The sequence below is a fragment of the Sinocyclocheilus anshuiensis genome, unplaced genomic scaffold (genome assembly GCF_001515605.1).
Source record: "Sinocyclocheilus anshuiensis isolate Anshui unplaced genomic scaffold, SAMN03320099.WGS_v1.1 scaffold2604, whole genome shotgun sequence".
Lineage (NCBI taxonomy): Eukaryota > Metazoa > Chordata > Actinopteri > Cypriniformes > Cyprinidae > Sinocyclocheilus > Sinocyclocheilus anshuiensis.
The window spans coordinates 86,329-111,617 of record NW_015538059.1 but is presented as its reverse complement, the minus strand read 5'-3'; the positions used below and the strand labels follow the sequence as shown (position 1 = coordinate 111,617).

Sequence of the window (25,289 nt, the reverse complement as noted above, 5' to 3'; positions counted from 1 at the left end):
GTAACTGTAACCGATTACAGTTACATTTATTTTGTAATTAAATTACATAATTCCCTTACATGTGTTTTCCCCAACACTGCTAAAACTCTATTCTACATTTGTTTTAATCACTGCATAAAAGATAATATATTAATACATGCTGATTAAACATGGGTTAAATGGATATAAGGGAGCGAAGGGAAGGTGATGGAGCATAAGAATCCACTCCACTATAAAAAAAACATATACAAATTGAACAAAATACACAAATTGTAATAAAGCTTGATGATTTTAATTATATCATGAAGTAAACTCATATAATAATAACACTTATTAGATATTGTTGATTTGGGAGGATCTTCTTTGAATTTTTGAGTTGATCAGAATCTCTTGAATATGAACTCTGTTCACTGTAACAACTTTAGATGATATTTCATTGTTGTGGCTGGTTTGGGCAGATTTGTATAGAAGATATGGACTGTATTGCTTGTTTTATTGAGTCATGTTTGGTGAGGACACAGTGCCATATTTTAATGTGCTGGATCTGAATTCAGGCATGATTCCATGATTCCAGACATTTGTTTTTTACTGCACAGAGCAGTCATCCCAGTGTGGCTCCCCCCGTGTTTTTTTTCAGATAATCTGGCCGTTTCAATCTCTTGTCCCGGTGTAGACACTTGTAAGGTTTCTCTCTGGTGTGGCTCCTCTCGTGTTCTCTGGTGTGAATTCTCTGGTGCAGCTTCAGTTCAGCATCTCGAACAAAAGTCTTCCCACAATCAAAGCACATATGATCCTTCACAGCGTTGTGTCTTTTCTGAAATAATTTTAAAGTACCCAGCTGACTAAAACCCATTCCACACAAAGAACATGTTCTCTTTTGTATGAACTTTAAGGTGGTCCTTCAGCATGTCTGCTCTGAAAATGTTTTGACTGCACTGATCACAGTTAAATGGTCTTTCTCCAGAATGATGACGCAGGTGTATTTATGTAAAAGTACATGCCATTCTGAAAGTCTTCCCACATTGATCTCATGTGTACGGCTTCACTCCAGTGTGGATTGTCACGTGGTCCTTAAGAGATCCTTTATGTGCAAAACTCTTCCCACATTGATCTCATGTGTGTGGTTTCTCTCCAGTATAATCTGTTATAAGAAGTTTAAGATTTTTATTTTAAGGGTTTCTGTGAAACCCTTCCCACACTGACAGCAGGTGAAAGACTGTTTGGCTCTTCTTTTTAATACATTTAGTTTGTGAGCGATTTGAAGATTTCTCACCAGTTTTGACATGATGATGTTTCTCCTCTGCCTCACTCAGTTCTTCACTCTCCTCACTGTCTCTCATCAGGTCAAAAATGTATCATAGCTTGTTATAATTATAATATTTGGATTAGCTAATGGAATTAACTTTTAATACTACGATCAATTAACCTGTCGTTTATCAACTGAGAAAGGGTATTTTTCGTGGCCACAGAAAGCAATTATTTTTCAGCATGTTCAACACTTAGAGCATGTAGCAAGATCAGGAATCAGTCAAAGGTGACCTATTATGCCCCTTTTTACAAGATGTAAAATAATTCTCTGCTGTCCCCAGTGTGTATGTTAAGTTTTAGCTCAAAATACCCCACAGATAATGTTTTATAGCTTGTTAAAATTTTCACTTTTTGGGTATGAGCCAAAACGCGCCGTTTTTGTGTTTGTCCCTTTCAGTGCAAATGAGCTGCGTGACTTTCGCGCACAAAGCGTTGTTATCGATCCCTCTTTCAGAAGCAACCTTTGCACAACTCCAGCGCTGAACTGACCCTCGTTTGTGAGGCAGTCCGGCGTAAAATGATTAGCACAAACATATTGGACGTTTCAGTTTTTTGTTTTTTTTTCTGGGACATTTCCTTCGAAAATTAAATTTAACCACAGTGTCCTCAGCAGTCTATGGAGACTCCTGTGTTTGTTGGTGTATCCCAACACATGACACTTGTAATGCCTGCAGCAGCTACAGCAAGAAAACAGTAATGGCGAACTGCTGCTTCTCACTCAGGGCTGTGTCTATGCTAATTGGGCAGAGAGCGTCACAAAAGGGGAGGGACTTTCCCCAGTATGACGTCATCGTAGCGAGAAATCTGGAACCGCACGTTTGGAGAGACTGTTTATGATTTATTGGGATTATAAAACAATGAGTGGGTGATTTTTACCATTAAAGGCTGGTTGTTTTCACACACTGCGGCCACACAACTGTGTTCAACCACCTCATAAAAGTGATTTTTGCATAATAAGTGACATAATGAGTGAGCATTTAAGTAACATTATTCTGCAGGCAGAATCAGAACTCAGAGAACTCATATGTATTGTGCAAAGTTTTATTTAATAAATCACAAACACAGAACTAGTCTACACAAACACACACACACACACGCACGCATGTATGGGACGTGAAAGTGAATGAACGGAACCAGACGTAAGTGTGATCATTTCCAGTGCAAAAAAGCAGTGCCCGGAACAACCCGTGTAAACAAACACCGCAGAAGAGTATCCCGCCGCAAGAGAGAAGAGAGGAGAGTGGATGTTATTACTGATATCTGAGAACAGATTCATTCTCACAAGTTCTTTATATGAAATATAATTTCTATTATTTCTCCACTGAATTATGTAATCTGAAATGTACTGTCTGTTTTCATCCACATGAACGAGTGTTATGATTCCATACCTGTCAATCATGTTATCCTGATATATTTTCTGTATGTGTGTTTTTATGCGGTTTATGGTATTTTTTATAACAATAGAGGATGTTTATGACAAATGATAAGCGGGTGTAGCGTTCAATCCATTATAAAAGATGCAAAGCGTGTATGTCTGCCTATTATAGAATCAAAATCAACTTTAGATCACAAGCAGAAGTTATTACAAGCACTCGTTGATGGTTTAAAGTGGGTTTTGAGCAAAAACACTAATAATCACATACATTTTGAAGTGTAGCTTGATGCTAATCGTACCTGTAATTATATTTTAAGATGTCTTCTTGTAGGAATTATAGATAGTTTGTGTTTCTGGAGTAGAACCAAACTTTATTTATCTTAATTTACCGGTAATGTTGTTGATCAGCAGACGATGTTAGAGCCATATACGGGATAAACAGATGAGGAAAAATGCATTGTTGGTCAGCGCCACGAATTGGTGTGATTCGCCTCGCTTTTTCACATCGTGCTCAGTGTGAACCAGCTTTAGGTTGGGGCCTACTGGCCTGCAGTGACAAAGATGCAGAGACTGGATGCTCTGTAAAGTCTGGGAAAAGTCACACCTCTCAGAGTCGGCTTGACCAATGAGAAAGGTGGAATTTCCAAGCGGGAAAATTCCTCTGTTGGGAGGTTTTATGGCCCTTTGTCTGCGAGCATGGTTAGAATGGGTCCTGCAGTTTGTGTCCATTTATACTTGATTTATATAACAAACACACTGCATTCTATGAGGAGGTGCACTAATAGAAATTAATCACTGAGGCTGTAAGTGTAACATAAACATATGATTTTTTTTACAAATAAATCTTTGTTACTTTACTTAGATAATTTGAGTAGCTCACTTCATTTGGATTTGTAGCAAAAACATATTTTGTACAATTATATATCGTACTTTTAATCCTGAGTAATCTAGACAAGGCTTTGTAGACATTTGCATTTCCAACATACTATTTAAGTTACATTTACTTAAAATATTTACTGCTGAGTCCATTTTCACAACATAGCAACATATTTTTATTATTTATATATATTTTTTTTTCATATTGCAACATAAATCTAGCAGATTTTCTCGTATTTTATATTGTAGGGTAATTTGATTACAGTGTTGTCTACAACAGGAGTGACCGTTGTTGTTTTGAGGCGACTGGACAAATCAAAGCAAACTTTCCAAATGTTCTACTTTTGGAAGCACCGCAACCGTATGGATTAACTTCTGAATGGGGTCATTTTTATAAATTCAACTATTATTTTATCTTACGGACTATATATAAATATATTTTATGTTAAATATTTAGGTCAGTTCTAAATAAAAAAATAACATGCATTTTGTATGATCCCTCTTATTTGGGTAAAATAATTAACATTTTGCAGATACTGTAAAGTGTTTGTAAAATTTTGATCACAAGTGTATATAGTAAAAGTTTAGAATTGATAAGATTTTTAATCAAAACTCTTGTTATACTTATTCTTATACTGGCCATTCAACAAGACTGCATTTATTTGATAAAAATGTGTCTGTCAGAAATATTATGCAATATTATAATGATTTAAAATAGCGGTTTTGTATGTGAATATCTGTTAAACTGTAATTTATTTCTGTGATCAAAGCTGTATTTTCAGCATCATTACTCCAGTCTTCAGTGTCACATGATCTTCAGAAATCATTGTATACAGACAGATATAGATTTAAAAAAAAATGTTTATTAATCAAACAATCTTGAAAAAAAAATTGTCAGGGTTTACACAAAAATATTAAGACTGTATGAAAAGAGAGAGAGAGCGTTCCCCAAGTCAGTTCCTTTGTGTGTGTGTGTGTGTGTGTGTGTGTGTGTGTGTGTTTATTATTTTTAGACAGTGTGACTACAACATGCAAATTGATTAGAGACAATTACATTTTTAACAACCAGTATCCCAGATCACATCACAGAGCTCCAGACCTTATATAGGTTATGCATATTGTTTATCAGTCATATAAACATAAAAATCATTGGTATTGTTTAAAAAATAAGTTCCATCTCTACTGTTTATGCAAAGACCCTGAATCTCAGAGGACAGAAGCATGATGAACTTCACTAGCGTATGCTCTTATAATGTCAGTAAAAGAGCTGTTTAATAACAGTACATAAAAAAAACAGATGAAGAATAAATGACATAACAATATAACTGCTCTTTTCTCGTATTTATGAGAGCATGTACCTGTCCTCTTCATCAAAGAAGCATGAGAAGTACTGTTCAAGCGATCTTTAGGAAGTGAGAAAGAGGGAGAAGGTGAAAGGAATGATGGAGAATGTGAGAGAAAGGGGGAATAAGAGGAGGCTGGGAATGCTTCTGGAGTTGGAGTTGGATGCTGCAGTCTGAGTTTTAGTTGGAGTTGGAGTTGAATGTTGAAGTCAGTGTTGAATGCAACAAATCCAGGTGGGTTGCTGCCCGTGTAAGACTTGATCCAGTCCTGATACTGAGAGACTCTTGCGTACACATTGGGATAAATGGGCACATTCTCTACCAAAATTCACAACGCTGGACTGAATCCACAGGGAGCCGTTCCTGCTGAGCATTGGACCTCCAGAGTCTCCCTGTATTGAGATATATTCAGCATTTATATCTCTGACAATGCACAATGAACAACTGTATTACTGACAGAAGTATGCAGTAGTGTAGCCTGATGGTAAATTATGCTGGCCGTGTGTCTACTGAAGCGTTTAATTTCCTGAGACCAGTGTACTTTTTCAATTGTTTGCATTGGGAGTCTTTTTCTTTAGTCATCAAGAGTTGACAAATGTTTAGCTTTGGGTTAAACCAAATGTACCACACGTCCTGAAAAGTGAAGCAAAAATACTTTTGATCGCCCCCTGGTGGCTGGCTGCAGTAAAGGTCCATAAATGAATGGGACATTCACTAATTGCACTTCAAATAATTTTTGGCTCCTGACATTTTAGGTGGTTCTTATCATGCTGATGTATGTGTAAGTGTTCGTTTTTCTAATAAGTTTGGTTTTACTTAGTTATTTGATGCTATTGGGGCCGGTGGGGCATAATGGTTAGAGAGTCGAACTTGTAACCCAAAGGTCGCGGATTATTAGCAAATTCTAAATTCTGCATTTGTTGTTGCAAATAAATTTACATTTTTAATGGTCTTTTTAAATATTGCCTTTGTGACTTCGCAATAGAGTAACTGTTTACTCTGTTGATACACATGTTTGTGTGGCATCCCCTTCCAGCAGTGTCCTTTAAGGGCAGGGAAACGCAGTTTGGATTTTACCCTGCAAGCTGACACTTTGGCTGGAGTTTGCTATCACAGACAGATATTTGACGATGTTTTCGGCTATATGCAAATTGAAATTGTGAATTGAAAATACCCATAGGAAAAAGTGAGATCTCTTTAAAATCTCAAATATTTCTCCTAGACAGAAATGAGGTTACTTTAAGATCTAATTGAGATTTTTGCTCGAGTCTCCTGCTTCTCAAACTTGTCTCCTGAGACAAAAACTCTAACACTCACAATGGTCTCCTTTAAAGCTTGAGAAGAGATCTCAACAACATCACACACTGTGCTCAGATTTTTCTCCTAATCTAGAGACTCTGAATCTCTCACATGTCAGAGCCATAGCCTTGTGGGCAGCACATCGACGTGAAGCACAACAGCACCTCAGACAACATGAGTTTGAGTCTCAGCTAAAGGTAGTTTCCTGTTCCCTTCTCACCTGTCCAATTGTTTCTGGTCTCTACTCCTACTGTTCTGACCATTAAAGGTGAAAAACCCCATTGCAATCAAAAGAGCAACCTCTTGAGTAGTAAAACATTTTTATAATGGAGTCTTGCAAGAGATTACAGCAAGACAATAAAGAGATATTCTGTTTCTTCCACCACATTCTCAGTTTCGACTTTTTTTCTCAAATATTTCTCTAGTCTCATTTGTGTCTACTTCTATTTCTCCTAAGGAATTTTAGGAGAATCATCTGAAATGCTGTTGATACTAAAATGAGAGATATATCAGAATCTCATCTAAGTCTCCTGAGCTTAGGAAAAGCAACCACTGTGCAATTTTTTTTCCCTATGGGTACACCTAATGGAAACACGTAGATTTTGCAAAAAAACTCCCATATAACGCAAAAAAGTTTTTACGCTTGCATGAGGTGGTTTTACAGGCAATTCGAAAAAGGAATATCTCGCAAAAGTGCAATGGTCACCTGACGTACGTAAAAGTCACATGATCATTCTTTAATGTACTATAACCTCCAAGAAACACCTCATGCGTGGCCGCTCTCAAGAATAAAGATGCTTGGATTAATGCTTATTAATGCTTGGATAACCGCTTATTTACACTGCACATGTCTGTAGTGCATCGGCACTCAAGTCAATGCTTGTATTTATAGCAGCCACGCCGCGGCACGTTTCAGAAGCGGCTTTCCACGCTGCTTCACTAAAGATACACGCATATGCCTCCTTCGATTAAAAATAATGGCTAGTGCGGTCGCTGCAATACCAACATCTGCTGCCATGACTTATTGAGAGAGGAAAAAAAAATTTTAGTCTCATAACATCAGTTAATGGCAACGCCGTCAATTCGCAGTAGGTTTTTCTGTAATGTAAATCTGTAATGGAAACCCGGCTACAGACACTGCGATATTTTCAAACCTGATATTACCGCCACATGTTCTTGTAGTGTGAGCGATGCAACAACAGCGGTGAACTGCTCTAATGATATCATGCACCTTAATGTACATGAATGCAAGGAGACAGTTTGATCATAATTGTTTTATACTAACAAACTAACACATTTTTTTTTTTTTTAAATCTAAATTAATTGCTTTTGCACTATACTTAAGATTACATTATATCTTATTTACTATCAGTTTCTCAATGTGGTTCTCAAACATTCTGCCCCCAAAGCCCCCCATAAGGAAATATTGCAGGGCCCCCACACGAGACATTCTGACCTCAGGAAAGCATTCAAAACAGCTTTTGCCATTGCAGTAAATTCCCATCCATAGCCAACATATGAGAGTGGAGGCATGTATTTCGAATGAGCGTATGTTGCAAATCTAGGGAGGACAATGGAGTTATAGTTCTACATACAACCATTTGACAAAAACACCTTTAAAGATAGGTGCTATAGCACTTAAAGTGGTTCTCCTATGATTACAAGCCAGTGAACCTCTTTTAGTGCTATTTAGCACCATTTTTTTAGAGTGTAGCGTGAGCTTGCCCTATCTAGCAAGTGGTAATCAGTAGGGATGCATGAAACTGGATTTTGTCGATATACAATATTACGATATTTTTCAACTCACAGAGCCGATCCTCCCTATACGCAAGTATGCATGTCGCGTAGGGCCCCCGAAACACCAGGGGGCCCCCTTGCTCTCAAAGATTATTTAATTTTAGTTTTGTTTTTGATCAGCGGTTATGAAAACATGAATGTTCCTTTCCTTTAATGCGGTGCGCTGTCTCCCTTTCTACGTAACATCCAGTCAGTCAAATCATGTAATGTGACTGTCATATACAGTACAGGCTCCTGCCGTTCTTGCTCGATACTAAAAAACGAGTTAAAATCGCACTGAGAGACACTGTTCCCCAAGTGCTTTCAGTGTAAGCGATTCGAGACAGACTGAAACACGGACAAATATAGACCACTTTGCGCTTTGTATATGTCAACATATCCATCTTGGGTGCGTTTTCACTGAACACAGTCAGTTATGTCTTTAGTGAAAATAAACAGTTTGAAAAGCAATCAAATGCTAGTAGTATGTATGCATTCAGTGACAGCATCCTACTGTATAAACCTGCTGCTGTGTGTCATCATCTGTTCATCACAAAACAAATGAAAACTAGAGAATTATTCACGGCTCTTCACTGAATATTGTTCTGAACTTTATGAATCAATTAATGTTTAATGTATATGGGGAAGTCTATGCAATTTCTGTATAGTAGGCTATTTTAGGCTAAATTGTTCGCTTAGGGCCCCCAGAAGTCCAGGATCGGCTCGATCAACAATTGTAATCTTAGCATTTTATGTGTAGATATAACATTTGTAAATGGTGTAAAACAAAAGAGCTGTAAAAATTTAGAGCTCCTTGTAAAGTTTTCATAATCCATTTGAAAAATCTATTTTAAATCTTCACATTAATGAATACATCTGTATATATAAAATTATTTAATTTACCAGTACAAACAGACTCGTGATTTTATGACATCAGTTACTGTACTGCTTTATTTATGCGCACAAGTATCTTATGTGTATTTTTTACTTTTCATTTCAAGTAGGTATACAGCGCCCCCTAAGTAAATAAAACGCTTTACCAGCAGCGTCTATTCTGTATTTAAAAATCCAGCGATCCGAAGCAGTGAATCTAATCACCATTCAAGCAAAAGTTTGGCCACACTGCTCTAGCGCAACTTGAGCGCATGTGAGTTACCTTCTTAGCAGCAAGGCATAATCGCCATCATTTTTCATATCAGCCAATTCCAATAATACTGTGCATCCCTAGTAATCAGTCTTACTTTTTGCATTCAAATTAGACCTATGTTTTTGTGTTTCTGACTTTGAAAACTTACAAACAGTCTTGCAGGAAAATATGAAATGACTAAGCAGTTTATGCAGTAGGCACAGGTGTCAAAAAGCAGTCGTAGAGTACGAGTTCACGATCAGTGGAGTAAAGACGGGGCTTAATCAAGCATCTAGGCAGGCTGTGTAAAGTTTGCAAAGTGTCCAGTAGTGTTTTGTAAACGGGTTCAAATGAATGACTGATGTCTTACCTGACATGCACCTTTTCCTCCCTGATTTAACAATCCAGCAAAATCATATTGCTTGTGATGCTTATGTTGATCCCTTCATAAGCATTATTACAGGCACTGTTATTCACAACTGGTATCGTCACCTCCTGCAAATGTATCTTAAGCTTTATTAAACTTCATACCTCTGGAAGCAGTGCGATCCTGTTGTAACGAATTCAGTCCACTGAAGGCGAGCGTAGTGAAGAACCCAAGTGCAGTTTATTTACAGTGTGATCCAAACAATAATCCGAGACTTGACATGAACAGACTTGACTTAACGAGGCATGAACAGTGGGTTACAACTTCAATACACGACGAGAGACAATGGCAACATGATGGCTACTTATAACAAACAAGGAGGGTCACATGACATGAACAAACCAATGGGAAACAAGACACATGACTAAGACAACCAATCAGAACATGACACAATGAACAAGAGAACCAATGGCATGAATACATGAGGGCAAGGGAAGCCTGACACAAACAGGGACCAAGAAACAATACAAAATAAAAGACATGAAAACATGAACAAGAAACAAAAACAAAACCCAAACCACCACATTACATATCCCCCCCTCTAAGGGCGGCTCCAGACGCCCAAACAAACACAACCCAACAAGTCCAGGAGGGTGGTGTGAACGGCCTCTGTGGCCGTGACAGGGCAGACATTTAGTTTGTGAACGGCCTCCGTGGCCGTGACAAGACAGTCTGTGAGTTCGTGAACGGCCTCTGTGGCTGTGACAGGAGAGGCAGAAAGTTCCAAAGCAGACGCCACCACCTCAGGAGGTTCTGCAGCAGATGCCGCCACCTCTGGAGGTTCTGCAGCGGATGCTACCACTTTTGGAGGCACTGGGTTGGATTCATGGACAGGAGAAGCCTTTGGAGCAGACTCATGGATAGGAAAGGCCTCTGAGACAGACTCATAGGCAGGAGATGCCACTGGGGCAGATTCATGGACAGGAAAGGCCTCAGGAGCAGATTCATGGACAGGAGAGGCCTCTTGAGCGCAACGTACAGCCCACACGCTTAAAATAGCGACCGCCATTACTGTAAGGGCAGCAGAGGGCGGCAGGACTTCTAGGACGGTTGGGCTTGAGAGCACTGATGTTATGGGGATGCCTGCAGCTCTCACCGACATCAGTGGTAGGTCCATCACGCTAGCTATCAGTCTTTTCAGTCTTGGCCCAAGTTCTGCGTCCGACTCAGGCGTGGCGGCCATCTTGACCGGGGACTCAGGCGTGGCGGCCATCTTGGCCGGGGACTCAGGCTTAACGTGCGCAGTCTCTGAAACGGCGGCCATGTCATGACGAAACTCTGGAAGATCAGCTGAGACATGACGAGACTTTAGAAGGGCGGCCATTTTGTGAAGAGACTCTTGTGTGGCGGCCATGTTGTTAAGAATCTCTTGACGTCTCTTGACAGACATGACGTGAGCAGGCCCTGGGGTAGCAGACATGACGTTAGCAGACTCTGGCTTGGCAGACATGACATGATCAGGTTTTAACATGGTGGACATGACATGAGTAAATTTTGACTTAACTGGCATGATGTGAGCAGGTCCTGGAGTAGCAAGCGTGGCGTTAGCAGGCTTTGGCTAGGTAGGTGCTGCGGGACTGTGGGTAGCATCATTGGCATGGTGTGAGCAGGTCCTGGAGTAGCAGGCGTGACGTTAGCAGGCTTTGGCTTGGCAGGCATGACGTGAGCAGAACTTGGCGTAGCAGACATGAAGTGAGAAGGCTGTGGCTTGGCAGGCATGACGATTGAGGACTTTGGAGAGGTGCCGTGTTCCTCCTCCACGACACCCACAGTGAAGGCAGAGCCACTCAACTGCAGAGCAAAGTCTATATATTCAGCAAGGGACCAGTGAACTTTTCCCCCAGGAAGCTGGGAGCAAATGGGCTCATTCAGACCCACCCGAAAAATGTCCTTAAGGGCCACATCATTAAAATCCACCTGGTGACAAACTCCACAAAAGTCCTCCACCTAATCCTCTATGGCCCGGTTTCCTTGACGAAGGCAGAGGAGGCGTGAAACTGCTGGGTTCATTGTGGAGGTCGTGTATTCTGTAACGAATTCAGTCCACTGAAGGCGAGCGTAGTGAAGAACCCAAGTGCAGTTTATTTACAGTGTGATCCAAACATCCAAACAATAATCCGAGACTTGACTTGACATGAACAGACTTGACTTGACGAGGCATGAACAGACTTGACTTGACATGAACAGACTAGACTCACCGACAGTGGGTTACAACTTCAATACACGACGAGAGACAATGGCAACATGATGGCTACTTATAACAAACAAGGAGGTTCACATGACATGAACAAACCAATGGGAAACAAGACACATGACTAAGACAACCAATCAGAACATGACACAATGAACAAGAGAACCAATGGCATGAATACATGAGGGCAAGGGAAGCCTGACACAAACAGGGACCAAGAAACAATACAAAATAAAAGACATGAAAACATGAACAAGAAACAAAAACAAAACCCAAACCACCACATTACACTTGTGTGGACAGACAAAGACAAAGTAAGCAGACAATCATCCGGACAGAGCTGATAAACTAGCTGGTATAGCCCACAATCACATAGTCATGACATGAAGAGAGTAACTAACCTAAATCAGGTTATAATGAGAACTAGCAGCAGCTTACATTGTGCTTTCACTCTGACTGTGCTTCTGCTACATAAGAAATAATTACTAGGTTAAAGCAATTTGGAGAATGGATGGATGGATGGACCAGGACCCAAACATTGAAACAACTTAAATCATCTGTATTTAGTGAGAATTGCTGAATATAAAATAATTGTGTCTGTCTTAGTGTGATTTCTCAAACAATATGGGAGTAATTTGCTGAAGTATTTTCCATTGCTCCATGAAAGATTGGACACTATTTGTATTATTATTATTATTAAAGTCACAATTTTCCACATTTTAGAGTAACATTAAAGTCATCTGTAAATAAAACATAAATATGTAAATAACAAATAAAAGTATGGGATTTATATAGTGACCAAAAACCTCATCCATTAAAATAGAAAAATTATGCATTTGTAAAGAAATGTATTTTTACACAAATTATTATTATTTTATTTTTTTACAGTCAGTAAGTCAGTTAATAAACAATTGAATCAAACATTATTAGATGTACATCTAATATTGTTAGCTTTTTGTAAGATCTTACCTGTTATGACCTGCATGTACTTTCATTATTCTAATTTACAGAGGCACCTCTATATGGCCACAGTGTGAGAAAAACAGTATGGACAGTCAACACTATGCATACTTATAATACCAGAACAGTCAGCCATCTTTTCAGATTCTTCTGTTAACATCATTTCAGGTCTGGGGTTGTATGCATCACTGAAAATAACTAATTTATGACCCTTTGAAAAAATTAGAAGAATGAAAGTGGAATTTTTACAAGAAGTGGATGATGGCTGGTTTCTCTGCAGTCAGACGACTTTTACAGAAACAGCAGTTTCCAGTAAATCACAGTATATCGGGGGAATTACACCCTCTTGTTATATCAGAGTGAAAACAATCAGGATCTTTTTAGAAACACCTTGTAATTGCAGAATGAATAATTCTTATAAGCATGTTACCATCATTCCACTTTAGAGTGCTGTTGTGTTCACTTAGAACGTGCATTGAAGGGAAAATTAGATCTTGTGCTATTTTACTGCACACTATAGAGAGGATCAACAGATTGTAAAACCTTCACCCTTCTCCACTACCTTCTATTCATTTAGTGAAGTGCACAACAAAGTGTGCTGAATTTATGTGATTTTCATCGGTTTACATGAATCACTGAAGTTACACAAACACAGTTTGTTCAACCAACTTCAACGTCACGGAATGAAGTTACTTTTAAGTGACTCAACTAAGTTGTCTCAGAGTGATTAAAAATGGTTAATTGACAAGTTTAATTCACTCAATTTCATACATTTTTGTGTCACACCACTTGTGTACGATTGGTACTAACTAGCTGCCTATCACCTAGCAATATCATGTATTAGTATAGTAAATGATAAGAATGACAAACTCCTGGAGTAAAGCAGCAAAACGTCCTTTCTGTAGCCTTCCATCAGTCTAAGCTCCACTCTTCCCACAGTGCTAACTAACCCAGTGTAACAGAAATAGATCGAAATCCCAACATAAATGAACATTAAACACACTCAAGTCTCCTACATTTCTCATCTTGCCCACTTTCCTGTAAAATAACACTCAATTTCAACATTTTATACGCTCCCCATTAAGTCCCATGCAAAGCACGATGGTGACTACAATTTCAGTGATGTCACGAGCCAAAAAACAAACCCGTTTCAAGTGCTGTTGAACATACTTGATTAGTTCATAACGACCCTATAATTTAATCTACTGTCAATGAAAGACATCAAGTTTAGAAGAGAAACGGTTTTGTTGTGTGGATCACTAATAATGTGAGTAAATCAGACATTCTGTGTTTTCCTGTTTATTTTTTTATTTCACTGTGCGTTTATGAAGAGCAGACTACACATTAATAACCTATAAGGTGTAGTTCAGCCCAATATAATGTGACTTACTGGAAACTGCTGTTAAACTATTTAATTCTTCTCATTTTCTCAAAGTCTTAACTACACACGAACACACGACTGGTTTGATGGCTCTGCAAGCCCCGGGCCCAGAAACCTGACAACACAAGAATCTTTAAAGATTATTGACTGTTGTGTAGAAGTATGAATAGTGTTGACTGTACATACTGGTTTTCTCACATTCTGGCCATATGGTGCCTATTTGTGAGCAGGTTAGAATTATGAAATATGAAAACAGGGCAATAGCATCTGGTCTTGGGTCTTTATAAATATTAATAAGTTACTTTTTTTTAAGTTCATTGGTTATGGAAATGTGCTTATTGATTGCATTGCCTCGGTGCAGAACATGTTTATGTCCCCATATGTCTGACTTTCAAAGGTAGATAGATTAGTTGGTTTTCTTTTATCACAATATCACAGTTAAGTGAAAACACAGATTGTCTGATTTACATTATTTGTGATCAGTAATCTGGATTATGTAATCAGATTCCCAAAATTAAGTACTTGTAATTAGATTAAATGCTTACATATTATTCACATGATAGCAATACATTATTCATAATTTATTGATTCTCCCTAATAATTAATTAATTACAGGTAAAACCAGACGACTTTCTACAGAAACAGCAGTTTCCAGTAAATCACATGCACAATGTCACCAGCAAAAAGAAACATTAAAATATTTCAAGTGCTGTTGACGTGCTTGATTAGTTCATAATCAACCTATATATGTTAATCTAGTACACCGTCAATTTTACAGAAATTAAAAGGAAAGCAATCAAGTTTGAAAGAGAAACACAGTTCTATTGTGTAGATCACAAACAGAGCTGGACAGATTACTCGAAAACTGTAATCCGTTACTGATTCCAAATTACATGAGAAAAAATGTAGTTAATAATGTAATCCAGGTAATGTAATCAGACTACTTTTTGATTACTTTTAGATTACTTTTGACCCAACTTGTTTATAACATTGATTTAAATAGGATAATCTTGTTCCATATTGATATAAAAATACAAAGAAAAAGAAAGTGCATTCCATTCATTGTTATTAACAACATGAAGTGCATTAAACCTTACAAAGGGGTACTTCAAGGTGAAAGAGGTTTGACTGAGATAAAAGTTAGGGAATCCCTGCATTACATGTAAGTAAGAAATAATGTGATTTTGTGCATTTTAATGTGTTTGAAAGACAAAAGCCTTCTAAAGACATACTACATGGTTAAATAACCTACGTAGTGATCATTCAAATAAAAATGAATTAATGTTCATTTGTAGTTGATGCAGTGTTGAAATATTGAGAAAACAACTGAAATGATTTTTGTAAATCCAGAGGTCAAATGCTGTGAGGCCTCTCGATTTTCAGTGTAATTATAGCCACCTGACTAATGAACGCCAGCAAAACTGGAAGACTTTCTGAGTGTGTGTAAGCGGTAGACTATTTTAGAAAGGACAATTTAAAAGATGGAACATAATTAATTAATTATTAGGGAGAATCAATAAATTATGAATAATGTATTGCTATTATGTAATGTATTGTATCAGACAATCTGTGTTTTCACTTAACTGTGATATTGTGATAAAAGAAAACCAACTAATCTATCTACCTTTGAAAGTCAGACATATGGGGACATAAACATGTTCTGCACCGAGGCAATGCAATCAATAAGCACATTTCCATAACCAATGAACTTAAAAAAAAGTAACTTATTAATATTTATAAAGACCCAAGACCAGATGCTATTGCCCTGTTTTCATATTTCATAATTCTAACCTGCTCACAAATAGGCACCATATGGCCAGAATGTGAGAAAACCAGTATGTACAGTCAACACTATTCATACTTCTACACAACAGTCAATAATCTTTAAAGATTCTTGTGTTGTCAGGTTTCTGGGCCCGGGGCTTGCAGAGCCATCAAACCAGTCGTGTGTTCGTGTGTAGTTAAGACTTTGAGAAAATGAGAAGAATTAAATAGTTTAACAGCAGTTTCCAGTAAGTCACATTATATTGGGCTGAACTACACCTTATAGGTTATTAATGTGTAGTCTGCTCTTCATAAACGCACAGTGAAATAAAAAAATAAACAGGAAAACACAGAATGTCTGATTTACTCACATTATTAGTGATCCACACAACAAAACCGTTTCTCTTCTAAACTTGATGTCTTTCACTGACAGTAGATTAAATTATAGGGTCGTTGTGAACTAATCAAGTATGTTCAACAGCACTTGAAACGGGTTTGTTTTTTGGCTCTTGACATCACTGAAATTGTAGTCACCATCGTGCTTTGCATGGGACTTAATGGGGAGTGTATAAAATGTTGAAATTGAGTGTTATTTTACAGGAAAGTGGGCAAGATGAGAAATGTAGGAGACTTGAGTGTGTTTAATGTTCATTTATGTTGGGATTTCGATCTATTTCTGTTACACTGGGTTAGTTAGCACTGTGGGAAGAGTGGAGCTTAGACTGATGGAAGGCTACAGAAAGGACGTTTTGCTGCTTTACTCCAGGAGTTTGTCATTCTTATCATTTACTATACTAATACATGATATTGCTAGGTGATAGGCAGCTAGTTAGTACCAATCGTACACAAGTGGTGTGACACAAAAATGTATGAAATTGAGTGAATTAAACTTGTCAATTAACCATTTTTAATCACTCTGAGACAACTTAGTTGAGTCACTTAAAAGTAACTTCATTCCGTGACGTTGAAGTTAGGTGAACAAACTGTGTTTGTGTAACTTCAGTGATTCATGTAAACCGATGAAAATCACATAAATTCAGCACACTTAGTTGTGCACTTCACTAAATTAATAGAAGGTAGTGGAGAAGGATGAACGTTTTACAATCTGTTGATCCTCTCTATATAGTGTGCAGTAAAATAGCACAAGATCTAATTTTCCCTTCAATGCACGTTCTAAGTGAACACAACAGCACTCTAAAGTGGAATGATGGTAACATGCTTATAAGAATTATTCATTCTGCAATTACAAGGTGTTTCTAAAAAGATCCTGATTGTTTTCACTCTGATATAACAAGAGGGTGTAATTCCCCCGATATACTGTGATTTACTGGAAACTGCTGTTTCTGTAAAAGTCGTCTGACTGCGGAGAAACCAGCCATCATCCACTTGTAAAAATTCCACTTTCATTCTTCTAACTTTTTCAAAGGGTCATAATGTAGTTATTTTCAGTGATGCATACACCCCCAGACCTGAAATGATGTTAACAGAAGAATCTGTAAAGATGGCTGACTGTTCTGGCATTATAAGTATGAATAGTGTTGACTGTACATACTGTTTTTCTCACACTGTGATCATATAGAGGTGCCTCTGTAAGTTAGAATAATGAAAGTACATGCAGGTCTTTTCTCTGACCATTAGATAAAGCACCATCAACTCTCTCATGAACAGGGCAAAGCAATGTCAGCGCAGAGCATTTGGTCTCGGGTTTTTATTATAAATACGTCCTTTTTTTTAAGTTTAGTGCATTGCATAAACTATGGCAGCAAGTTTCCGCCACTGAATAAAAAAAATAAAATAAAAAGGGGGAAAGAAAAGGTAATTGCAATTTAGCACACAATTCTGACTTTTTTCCCTCACGATTGAGTTTACATCTCGCAAATTAAAATGTTTTTCTCAGAACTGCGAGATATAAACATGCATTTGCGAGTTACAAAGTCAGAATTGTGGGATATAAATGCACAATTCTGACATTTTTTCCTCGGAATTCCGAGTTTATATCTTGCAATTCTGACTTCTTTTCTCAGTTGTGAGATATACATTTCCAATTGTGAGTTATACAGTCCAATTCTGAGGGAAAAAATACTTTATTAAGTCTTTATTTCTCAGAATTGCGAGTTTATATCTTGAAATTCTGACTTTCTAACAGGCAGAGACTTCATATCATGAAAATATGACTATATAACAATTGTGAGTTTATGTCTCGCAATTCTGAGAAATAAAATTCAGAATTGTGAGATAAAAAGTCACAATTTATTTTTTATTTTTTTTATTCAGTGGTGGAAGCAAACTTACAAAATAAACTACTGGTTCAGTGCAGCACATTTGTATGTTCCCATCTGAATATTCTGGATAAAACATAGAAATCATTATGTTTAAAGACAGATGTGTTAGTCAGTGATCTGTTATCACAATATCCCAGTTAAGTGAACGCAGGTGAATTTTAAACAAGTTCAGTACTTCCAGTCCAGATGATGGATCAGCACCTAGAGATGCATTAAGCAGATGTTACTATTTATGAAAAAATATATATATAAAAAAAATAATTGCAATTAAAAAAATAGCACAGACCCTACCAAAATCTAACATTCACAGTCATTTAATAGCAGTGACTACAAAAACACATGAAGAGACAGCAAGAAAAAACACTGATTACCGGATTTGGTCCCAGAAAATATTTTACATGTCTCAAGTCAGCACAGACCCAACCAAATGTGCCGTTCACACACATTTTTATATATTTAATCCACAATCTATCTCCATATACTGGTGCTATATTATGGATTTAATGTACATGTCTGTTACTGCTAGATTTGGTAGGAACTTCATCACTTCGATCACACCAGTAAAAGAGAGAGATTGTGTGTGTGTGTGTTTCATGATACATGTATGAATTAAATTATGAAGAATGATGGATTGGAGTTTTTTGTATGTGTGTGTTGTACGTGCTTCTGATGGGAACATGTCCCACTCACATCCGCAAAAGACACCTATGAAGAGTTCAAGATAAGCCTTTTTTCTGAAAAATATGAGTCAGAGATGATGGGTGTGGCAGGCGCAGAAAACTCTTGATAAATGTGGTGGTTCTTGCTTTCCATCTCATCAGAAAGCGGATAGTCGAGAAACAGCAGTCAGATCACAGAGCAGAGCAGAAGGATGAAGTTCAACAGCGCTTTGAGTGTTGCTGCAATCACACTTCTCTACATAACAGGTAAGAGCTTACAAAAAGCCTATACAACATATCAGAATCAGATGTACATTTAATAATGTTTGTTTCAATTGTTTATTACCTGACAAGCCATTTATTTCCTAAGGACCTTTGTAAACACACTTAACAGTTTTATATTTCTCATGACTGTAAAAACCGTTGAAACTAAAGACTGACCTAATTTAGTTAATAACACCATTATTCAGCTGAAAGATTTTATCTTGTTTTCATGCCAGTATGCACCTGCACTGATGTAACAGGTGAAATAGTGTGTGTGAGCTACACAAACCAGTTTATCAGCTCTGTCTGGATGATTGTCTGCTTACTTTGTCTTTGTCTTTGTCCACACAGGATCGCTCTGCCAGTTAGATGGTAAGTTGTCTCATAATGACCCTAAATCTCTTTTAGGTATGAGGCTCTTTAAGAAGGAAATCCAACATCTTGCTTTCTCTCATCAGTATGTGGTCGAGCCCCTCTCAGCAACAGGATTTTTGGAGGGGGGGATGCGAAAGCAGGTGATTGGCCGTGGCAGGTCAGCATTCACATCGTCGGGTTTGGCCATAACTGTGGCGGGAGTCTCATCACTAAAGACTGGGTTTTATCTGCAGCGCACTGCTTCCAGAGGTATGACGTTTAAGGCTTAAATAAAGCTTAAAGTCCCCCTGTAGTGAAAATCAAGTTTTTTTATGAATGAGGCATTTATATAGCGCTTTATTGTATATTGCTGTACACCCAAAGCGCTTTACAATCATATGGGGGGTCTCTCCTCAACCACCACCAGTGTGCAGCATCCATTTGGATGATGCGACGGCAGCCACAGGACAGCAGCGCCAGTGCGCTCACCACACACCAGCTACAGGTGGAGAGGAGAGAGTCATAGAGCCAATTCAGTGGATGGGGATTATTAGGAGGCCATGATTGACAAGGGCCAGTGGAGGGAATTTGGCCAGGACACAAGGGTTACACCCCTACTCTTTACGAGAAGTGCCACGGGATTTTTTAATGATCACAGAGAGTCAGGACCTCGGTTTAACGTCTCTTCCGAAGGACGGTGCTCTTTGACAGCATAGTGTCCCCGTCACTACACTGGGGTGTTAGGACCCACACAGAGCACAGGGTGAGCGCCCCCTGCTGGCCTCATTAACACCTCTTCCAGCAGCAACCTAGTTTCCCAGCAGGTCTCCCATCCAGGTACTGACCAGCTCAACTCTGCTTAGCTTCAGTGGGCGACCAGTCTTGGGCTACAGGGTGATATGGCTGCGGGCCATATATTCATATTTAACATACCATAACTCCACGTTTAATCCCAGATTTATAAATGCAGACCAAACAATTAAAATGTTAATTATGCAAGAAAACCTTGTGCTTTGGACATCTGAACCACTTATTTAGACTTATTTAATTTATTTACATTTACATTTAGGGTTAGGTTGAGGACAATAAAAGCAGTCAAAACTAACAAAAGAGCAACAATATATAAGTGCAAATGATATATTTATTTAATGAGTAGATTAGGCACACATTTTAATAAAGCCAAATCAGTTTTTTTTTGTAACAAGTAAATACGTCCGTTGACGCAAGACATAACACTTAAGACACTATTTTTCGCCACCTGCTGGTGTATTTATGTAATATTAAGAAATGGTTACTGAACGAATCTGAATGAATTATTTTGGTCAAAGAACTGAAAACGAACGAATCTCTTGAAAGAATCAACATTTCCACCACTAAAAGGCAATCCCAGAAACGCGTTTGAAACAGCCCTCGTTTACTACATCACAAAAGTCAATAACCAATCAGATTCCTAGCATTAGCATATCCATTTGTACAAACGCGGCGCACATTCCCCCCCCCGCTGCCTCAAGGTAAAAATTGACTAGAGATCGCTGGATTACCAGCACAAAACCAAAAATAAAATAGAGTGAAAAACCCATGAAGCCGTGGTTTATCGTGAATTCACTCGCATGTGCTCGCGGGCGTGAATTGAAACCACAAACTTGGCTGCATTCGAGTCTTCAAGGCATTTTGAGGACACAACATCAAGTAAGCAACTTTAACAACATTATTAGCTGTTTGATAACATAGTGAAGTCAAGGGCTAATTATATGTGTCAGAAAGATAAAACGAATTAGCATTCTGATACATCGACTTGTAAACGACCCTGTATAATTCTCTCTTCCTCCTCTTCTGAATCATTTTCTGGTTCAAACATATATGGCTTAATTAAACCAATATTTCCACTTGCCATTGTATCGTGTTTACTACAGTTCAGTTAGTGGATCAGGAGGCCCTGCCGGAGTGGCTGAGTGGAGGTGGGGCCAATTTGCATATTCATGGTTCCGCGTATAGTAAATGAGGCAAGGGTGTAGAGTTACATTCAAGCTATTTTAAGGCATGAGAAAATTATTTTCACGAGAAAAAAAAAACAACATTTAAAGTCACCATGAAATCAAAATTGAAAATTCTTATTTTTTAATGGAATACTGTAGTGTTTATTATAAATAATTTATCCGTGCACTTCATTATTTTTTTTTAATGCATGTGCCCTTGTAATCTTTAATCAAAAACGTTAACCTCCCCTCCCCCTCAAAACGACTCCTCTACTCTTCCGGTCACGAGCTATGGCGCAAGGGTGGAGCTAGTGAAGTGAGGGGTAAACACTGGGATAAACCACAGGGGGAAACCTCAGGGGAAAAGCTGAAGCTGATGCTTCACTTTATAGCACTGACACCAGTCATGAGGGAGTACGTTATCCCTAAACATTGAAAAGATATTAGGATATTACAACAACATTACTCTTAGGACATCGCAAACTAATTTTTTTCATGAATATGACTTAACCTTATGGAGGACGCGCTCAGTCATTCAGGCAGTCTCTTTCTCTCTCTCTCTCTCTCGGGCGCGCGCTGTAGTTTAGGCATGTTTTGTGCCATTGATCGTTGTCATCATCCTTAATAAATAAAACATTTATTCATGCTTGGGTGTCGGCTGTGAATCCAGTGGAGAGAAATCCCTACGCCCCGCCTTCCAACGATCCAATCAATCCCCGAAGGACAAAATCAAGTCCCGCCCTCTCATTTCAGAAGCCGTTTCATTCAGATATACGTCACAGTAGAGAAGAAAAGACAATCGCAACTTCCGTTTCATGCTGACTTTAAATATGTAAGTTTTAAAGGATACAATTTTGACTACAGGGGGACTTTAATATACATTTGCAGATTGATAATAGTGGGATTGAAGCAGACTTTCTCTATTTACAGTGCCGGTGTGTCTAACACTGTGATGTACTTTGGTCGTCTGAACCAATCCGGCTCAAACCCTAATGAGACGTCCAGGACAGCGAGACGAATCATCAACCATCCTGGCTATGTCGGTCCTCCTTTTGACAACGATATAGCACTGGTTCAGCTCTCCTCCTCTGTGAATTTCTCTGATTACATAAGGCCGGTCTGTCTGGCAGCGGCTGGGAGTGTATTTGGTGGAGGTATGGAGAGCTGGGTCACTGGATGGGGCAGACAACAGCAAGAAGGTGAGTGAACATTTGCTTGCCAGTTATACTGTAAACCTCAACAATTTACCTAGAAATGTTTTTTTAAAGCCATAAAATTTGTCCTCTCATCTGTGTCACAGGCTCAGGGTCTGATATGCTGCAGGAGGTGACGATGACAGTTGTGAACAACAGTGACTGTAATAAGTCTTATGGAGGGAACATCACAAGCAATATGATTTGTGCTGGACAGCAAGGGAAAAGTGCATGTCCGGTAAGATATCAGTCATTCATTTTAACCATTTTTAATCCAAAGTGATTTACAAAACACCTGCAAACTTTACACTGCCAACATTGTTGCTTAATTAAACCCAGTCTTAAACTCATACACTACGACTAGGGATGCACCGAAATGTCGGCCGCCTAAAATGGTGTTTTCACTTTTTGGTCGAAAAAGAAAAAAAGGGCTGAAAATATATTTCGCCCCGGCCTTACAAAGTTCAGTCCCAAAGGATGAATTCTAAACATAAATAAAACAACACAGTTTATTAAAGAAACTAACAGAAATGAATCCAAAATAGTAAGCCAAGCAAGTGTGCACTGCACAAACAATACCAGACAACACAGAGGAACTTAAAAACGCTAAACTAAAGGGAGAACAGGTGTGCTGATTAATGAATGTCCATGGTGACTGATGAGTGGCGGGAAGATAGAACAAAGAAAACAGGAAGGTGAAGTGAGACAAACTAAAAGTCCATGATAATGAAACTAAAGAACCTAATGGTGACATCCCAGCAGTGTTCAGTGCTCAGGTTTCACTCTATATAAGATAATAATATAGTATAGTCTATATAGATTATAATATAATATAGTCTATATAACGCACCGACAGATGTCTTCACTTCCTTCCACTGTAGAAAAAAAGTGGAGTCCGAGTCTGTACAGTAGTGATCATGATCCGGAGCCGCGGTATCAAAGTCCCACCCTAAACTCCAGCAGACCCAATCGCAAGATCACAATCATGATGCCACAGCCCGTTATGATAGCATCAAATAACTAACTACAACCAAACTTACTCAATTTAAAAAACAAAAAAACACACTACATTTGAACTATCTGAAATAACAGAAATCATCTTTGGGAGACAAAAATTATTTGAAGTGTAATTTGATTATTTACTTTTGCTCACGTCCCATTCATTTTCATGGAGAGGAGGGGACTTTTACTGCAGCCAGCCAGCAAGGAGCGATCGAAATGAAATGGCTTCAAACAAAAAATTATTTTCCGACACCAGAGGCCTGTTTCACAAAGCCGATTTTGGTTTTTAAGTTCACGTTTAGTTTGAGCAAACTCTGAGTTTGTTCAACTAGCTTCATGCAACAGGCCACAGAACGCAAATGTCATTGTTTTGCATTGTTTTTCAGCATTGAACTTAGCATGTTTCCTAAATATCAGCAAACATGTTTTTTTATGCTTTAGTAGAGTCAAAACAATTACATGTAGCACCTTTAAACAGCCATTCAGACTTTTGTGTTCACAATGGTATTCATCACAGCACCAAATACTTAAATAGTTAACAGGCTATTTGTTTTCAAACTTAAATATGGCCAAGATATTGATTGAAAATGCTCTGATTCTTTATTTAACTCATTAGTTAACATGAACTGACAATGAAAATACCTTGACAATGAAAAAAATAATAACATGTTAATTTCAGCATTTACTAATACGTTATTAAAATCAAAAGTTGTTAGTGTATTTTTTTAATGAACCTGAACTAATGCACCTGTTTCTCATGTCATCATCTCTTTGAGAAATTCATAAATAATAATAACTCAAGATGCTCTGTTGAGATATGTGAGATATATGCTTAATTTAAACAGCAAAGGAAATACATAAAATTGGTTCGAGCCAGTAAATTAAAATGCATTGATGGACACACGGCCGGCATACTTTCACCATTGGGTTATTGCATACTTCTGTCTGTAATACAGTTGTTTATTGTATACTGTCAGAGATATAAATGCTGAATGTGTCTCAATACAGGGAGACTCTGGAGGTCCAATGCTCAGCAGGAATGGCTCCCTGTGGATTCAGTCTGGCGTTGTGAGCTTTATAAGAATCCCGTGTGATGACCCCAAACATCCCAATGGGTTCGCCAGAGTTTCTCAGTACCAGGACTGGATCAAGTCTTACACGGGCAGCAACCCGCCTGGATTTGTTGCATTCAATGCAGCATCCAACTCCAACCTCAGAAGTGTTCCCAGCCTCCTTTTATTCCCCCTTTCTCTCACAGTCTCCATCATTCCTTTCACCTTCTCCCTCTTTCTCACTTCATAAAGATCGCTTGAACAGTACTTCTCAGGTTTGTTTGATGAAGAGGACAGTTCTGCTGTACATGCTCTCATAAATATGAGAAAAAAACAGTTATATTATTGTATTTTCCATTTATTCTTTATCATGCTTTAAATGTACTATACTTAAAATGTGAGTAAGAGAGCTTTTGAAGAGGAAACACTAATAAAGTTCAGTTCATCATGCTTCTCTGAGATTCAGGATGTTTGCATAAATAGTAGAGATGGACTGATATGGATATATTCCTTGTATATGTTTGATAGATAATGCATTCATTTTCATTTCGGGGTAAACTAAATGAATCTGGCTCCACATAGTTTAAGTTTATTTGTTTACAGGGGCAATGCACATTAATAAGCATAACTGTAAATGTGCCAGAATTAGCCAAAAAGGCTATTTTTCATCTGTTGACAGAATGTTAAAATGTCACCCTAAAA

General features: G+C 38.2%; 1 protein-coding gene across 1 annotated transcript; it reads left to right on the top strand.

Moving 5' to 3' along the window:
• The first annotated feature begins 18,958 nt into the window (after positions 1 to 18,958).
• Positions 18,959 to 24,853, top strand: LOC107683476 (transmembrane protease serine 5-like). Its single transcript, XM_016479535.1, has 6 exons — positions 18,959 to 19,013; positions 19,362 to 19,382; positions 19,469 to 19,634; positions 22,271 to 22,539; positions 22,647 to 22,771; positions 24,544 to 24,853. Exons 1-6 carry the CDS (start codon positions 18,959 to 18,961, stop codon positions 24,835 to 24,837), a joined length of 930 nt encoding a protein of 309 aa, XP_016335021.1. The 3' UTR covers positions 24,838 to 24,853.
• The last annotated feature ends 436 nt before the right edge of the window (positions 24,854 to 25,289 follow it).

Bases quoted from the DNA above. Each gene is read 5' to 3' on its own strand.
- LOC107683476 (XM_016479535.1), top strand. From the start codon at position 18,959: ATGAAGTTCAACAGCGCTTTGAGTGTTGCTGCAATCACACTTCTCTAC. The intron at 19,014-19,361 runs GTAAGAGCTTAC...TTGTCCACACAG, and splicing joins CACACTTCTCTACATAACAG to GATCGCTCTGCCAGTTAGAT. The intron at 19,383-19,468 runs GTAAGTTGTCTC...TTCTCTCATCAG, and splicing joins ATCGCTCTGCCAGTTAGATG to TATGTGGTCGAGCCCCTCTC.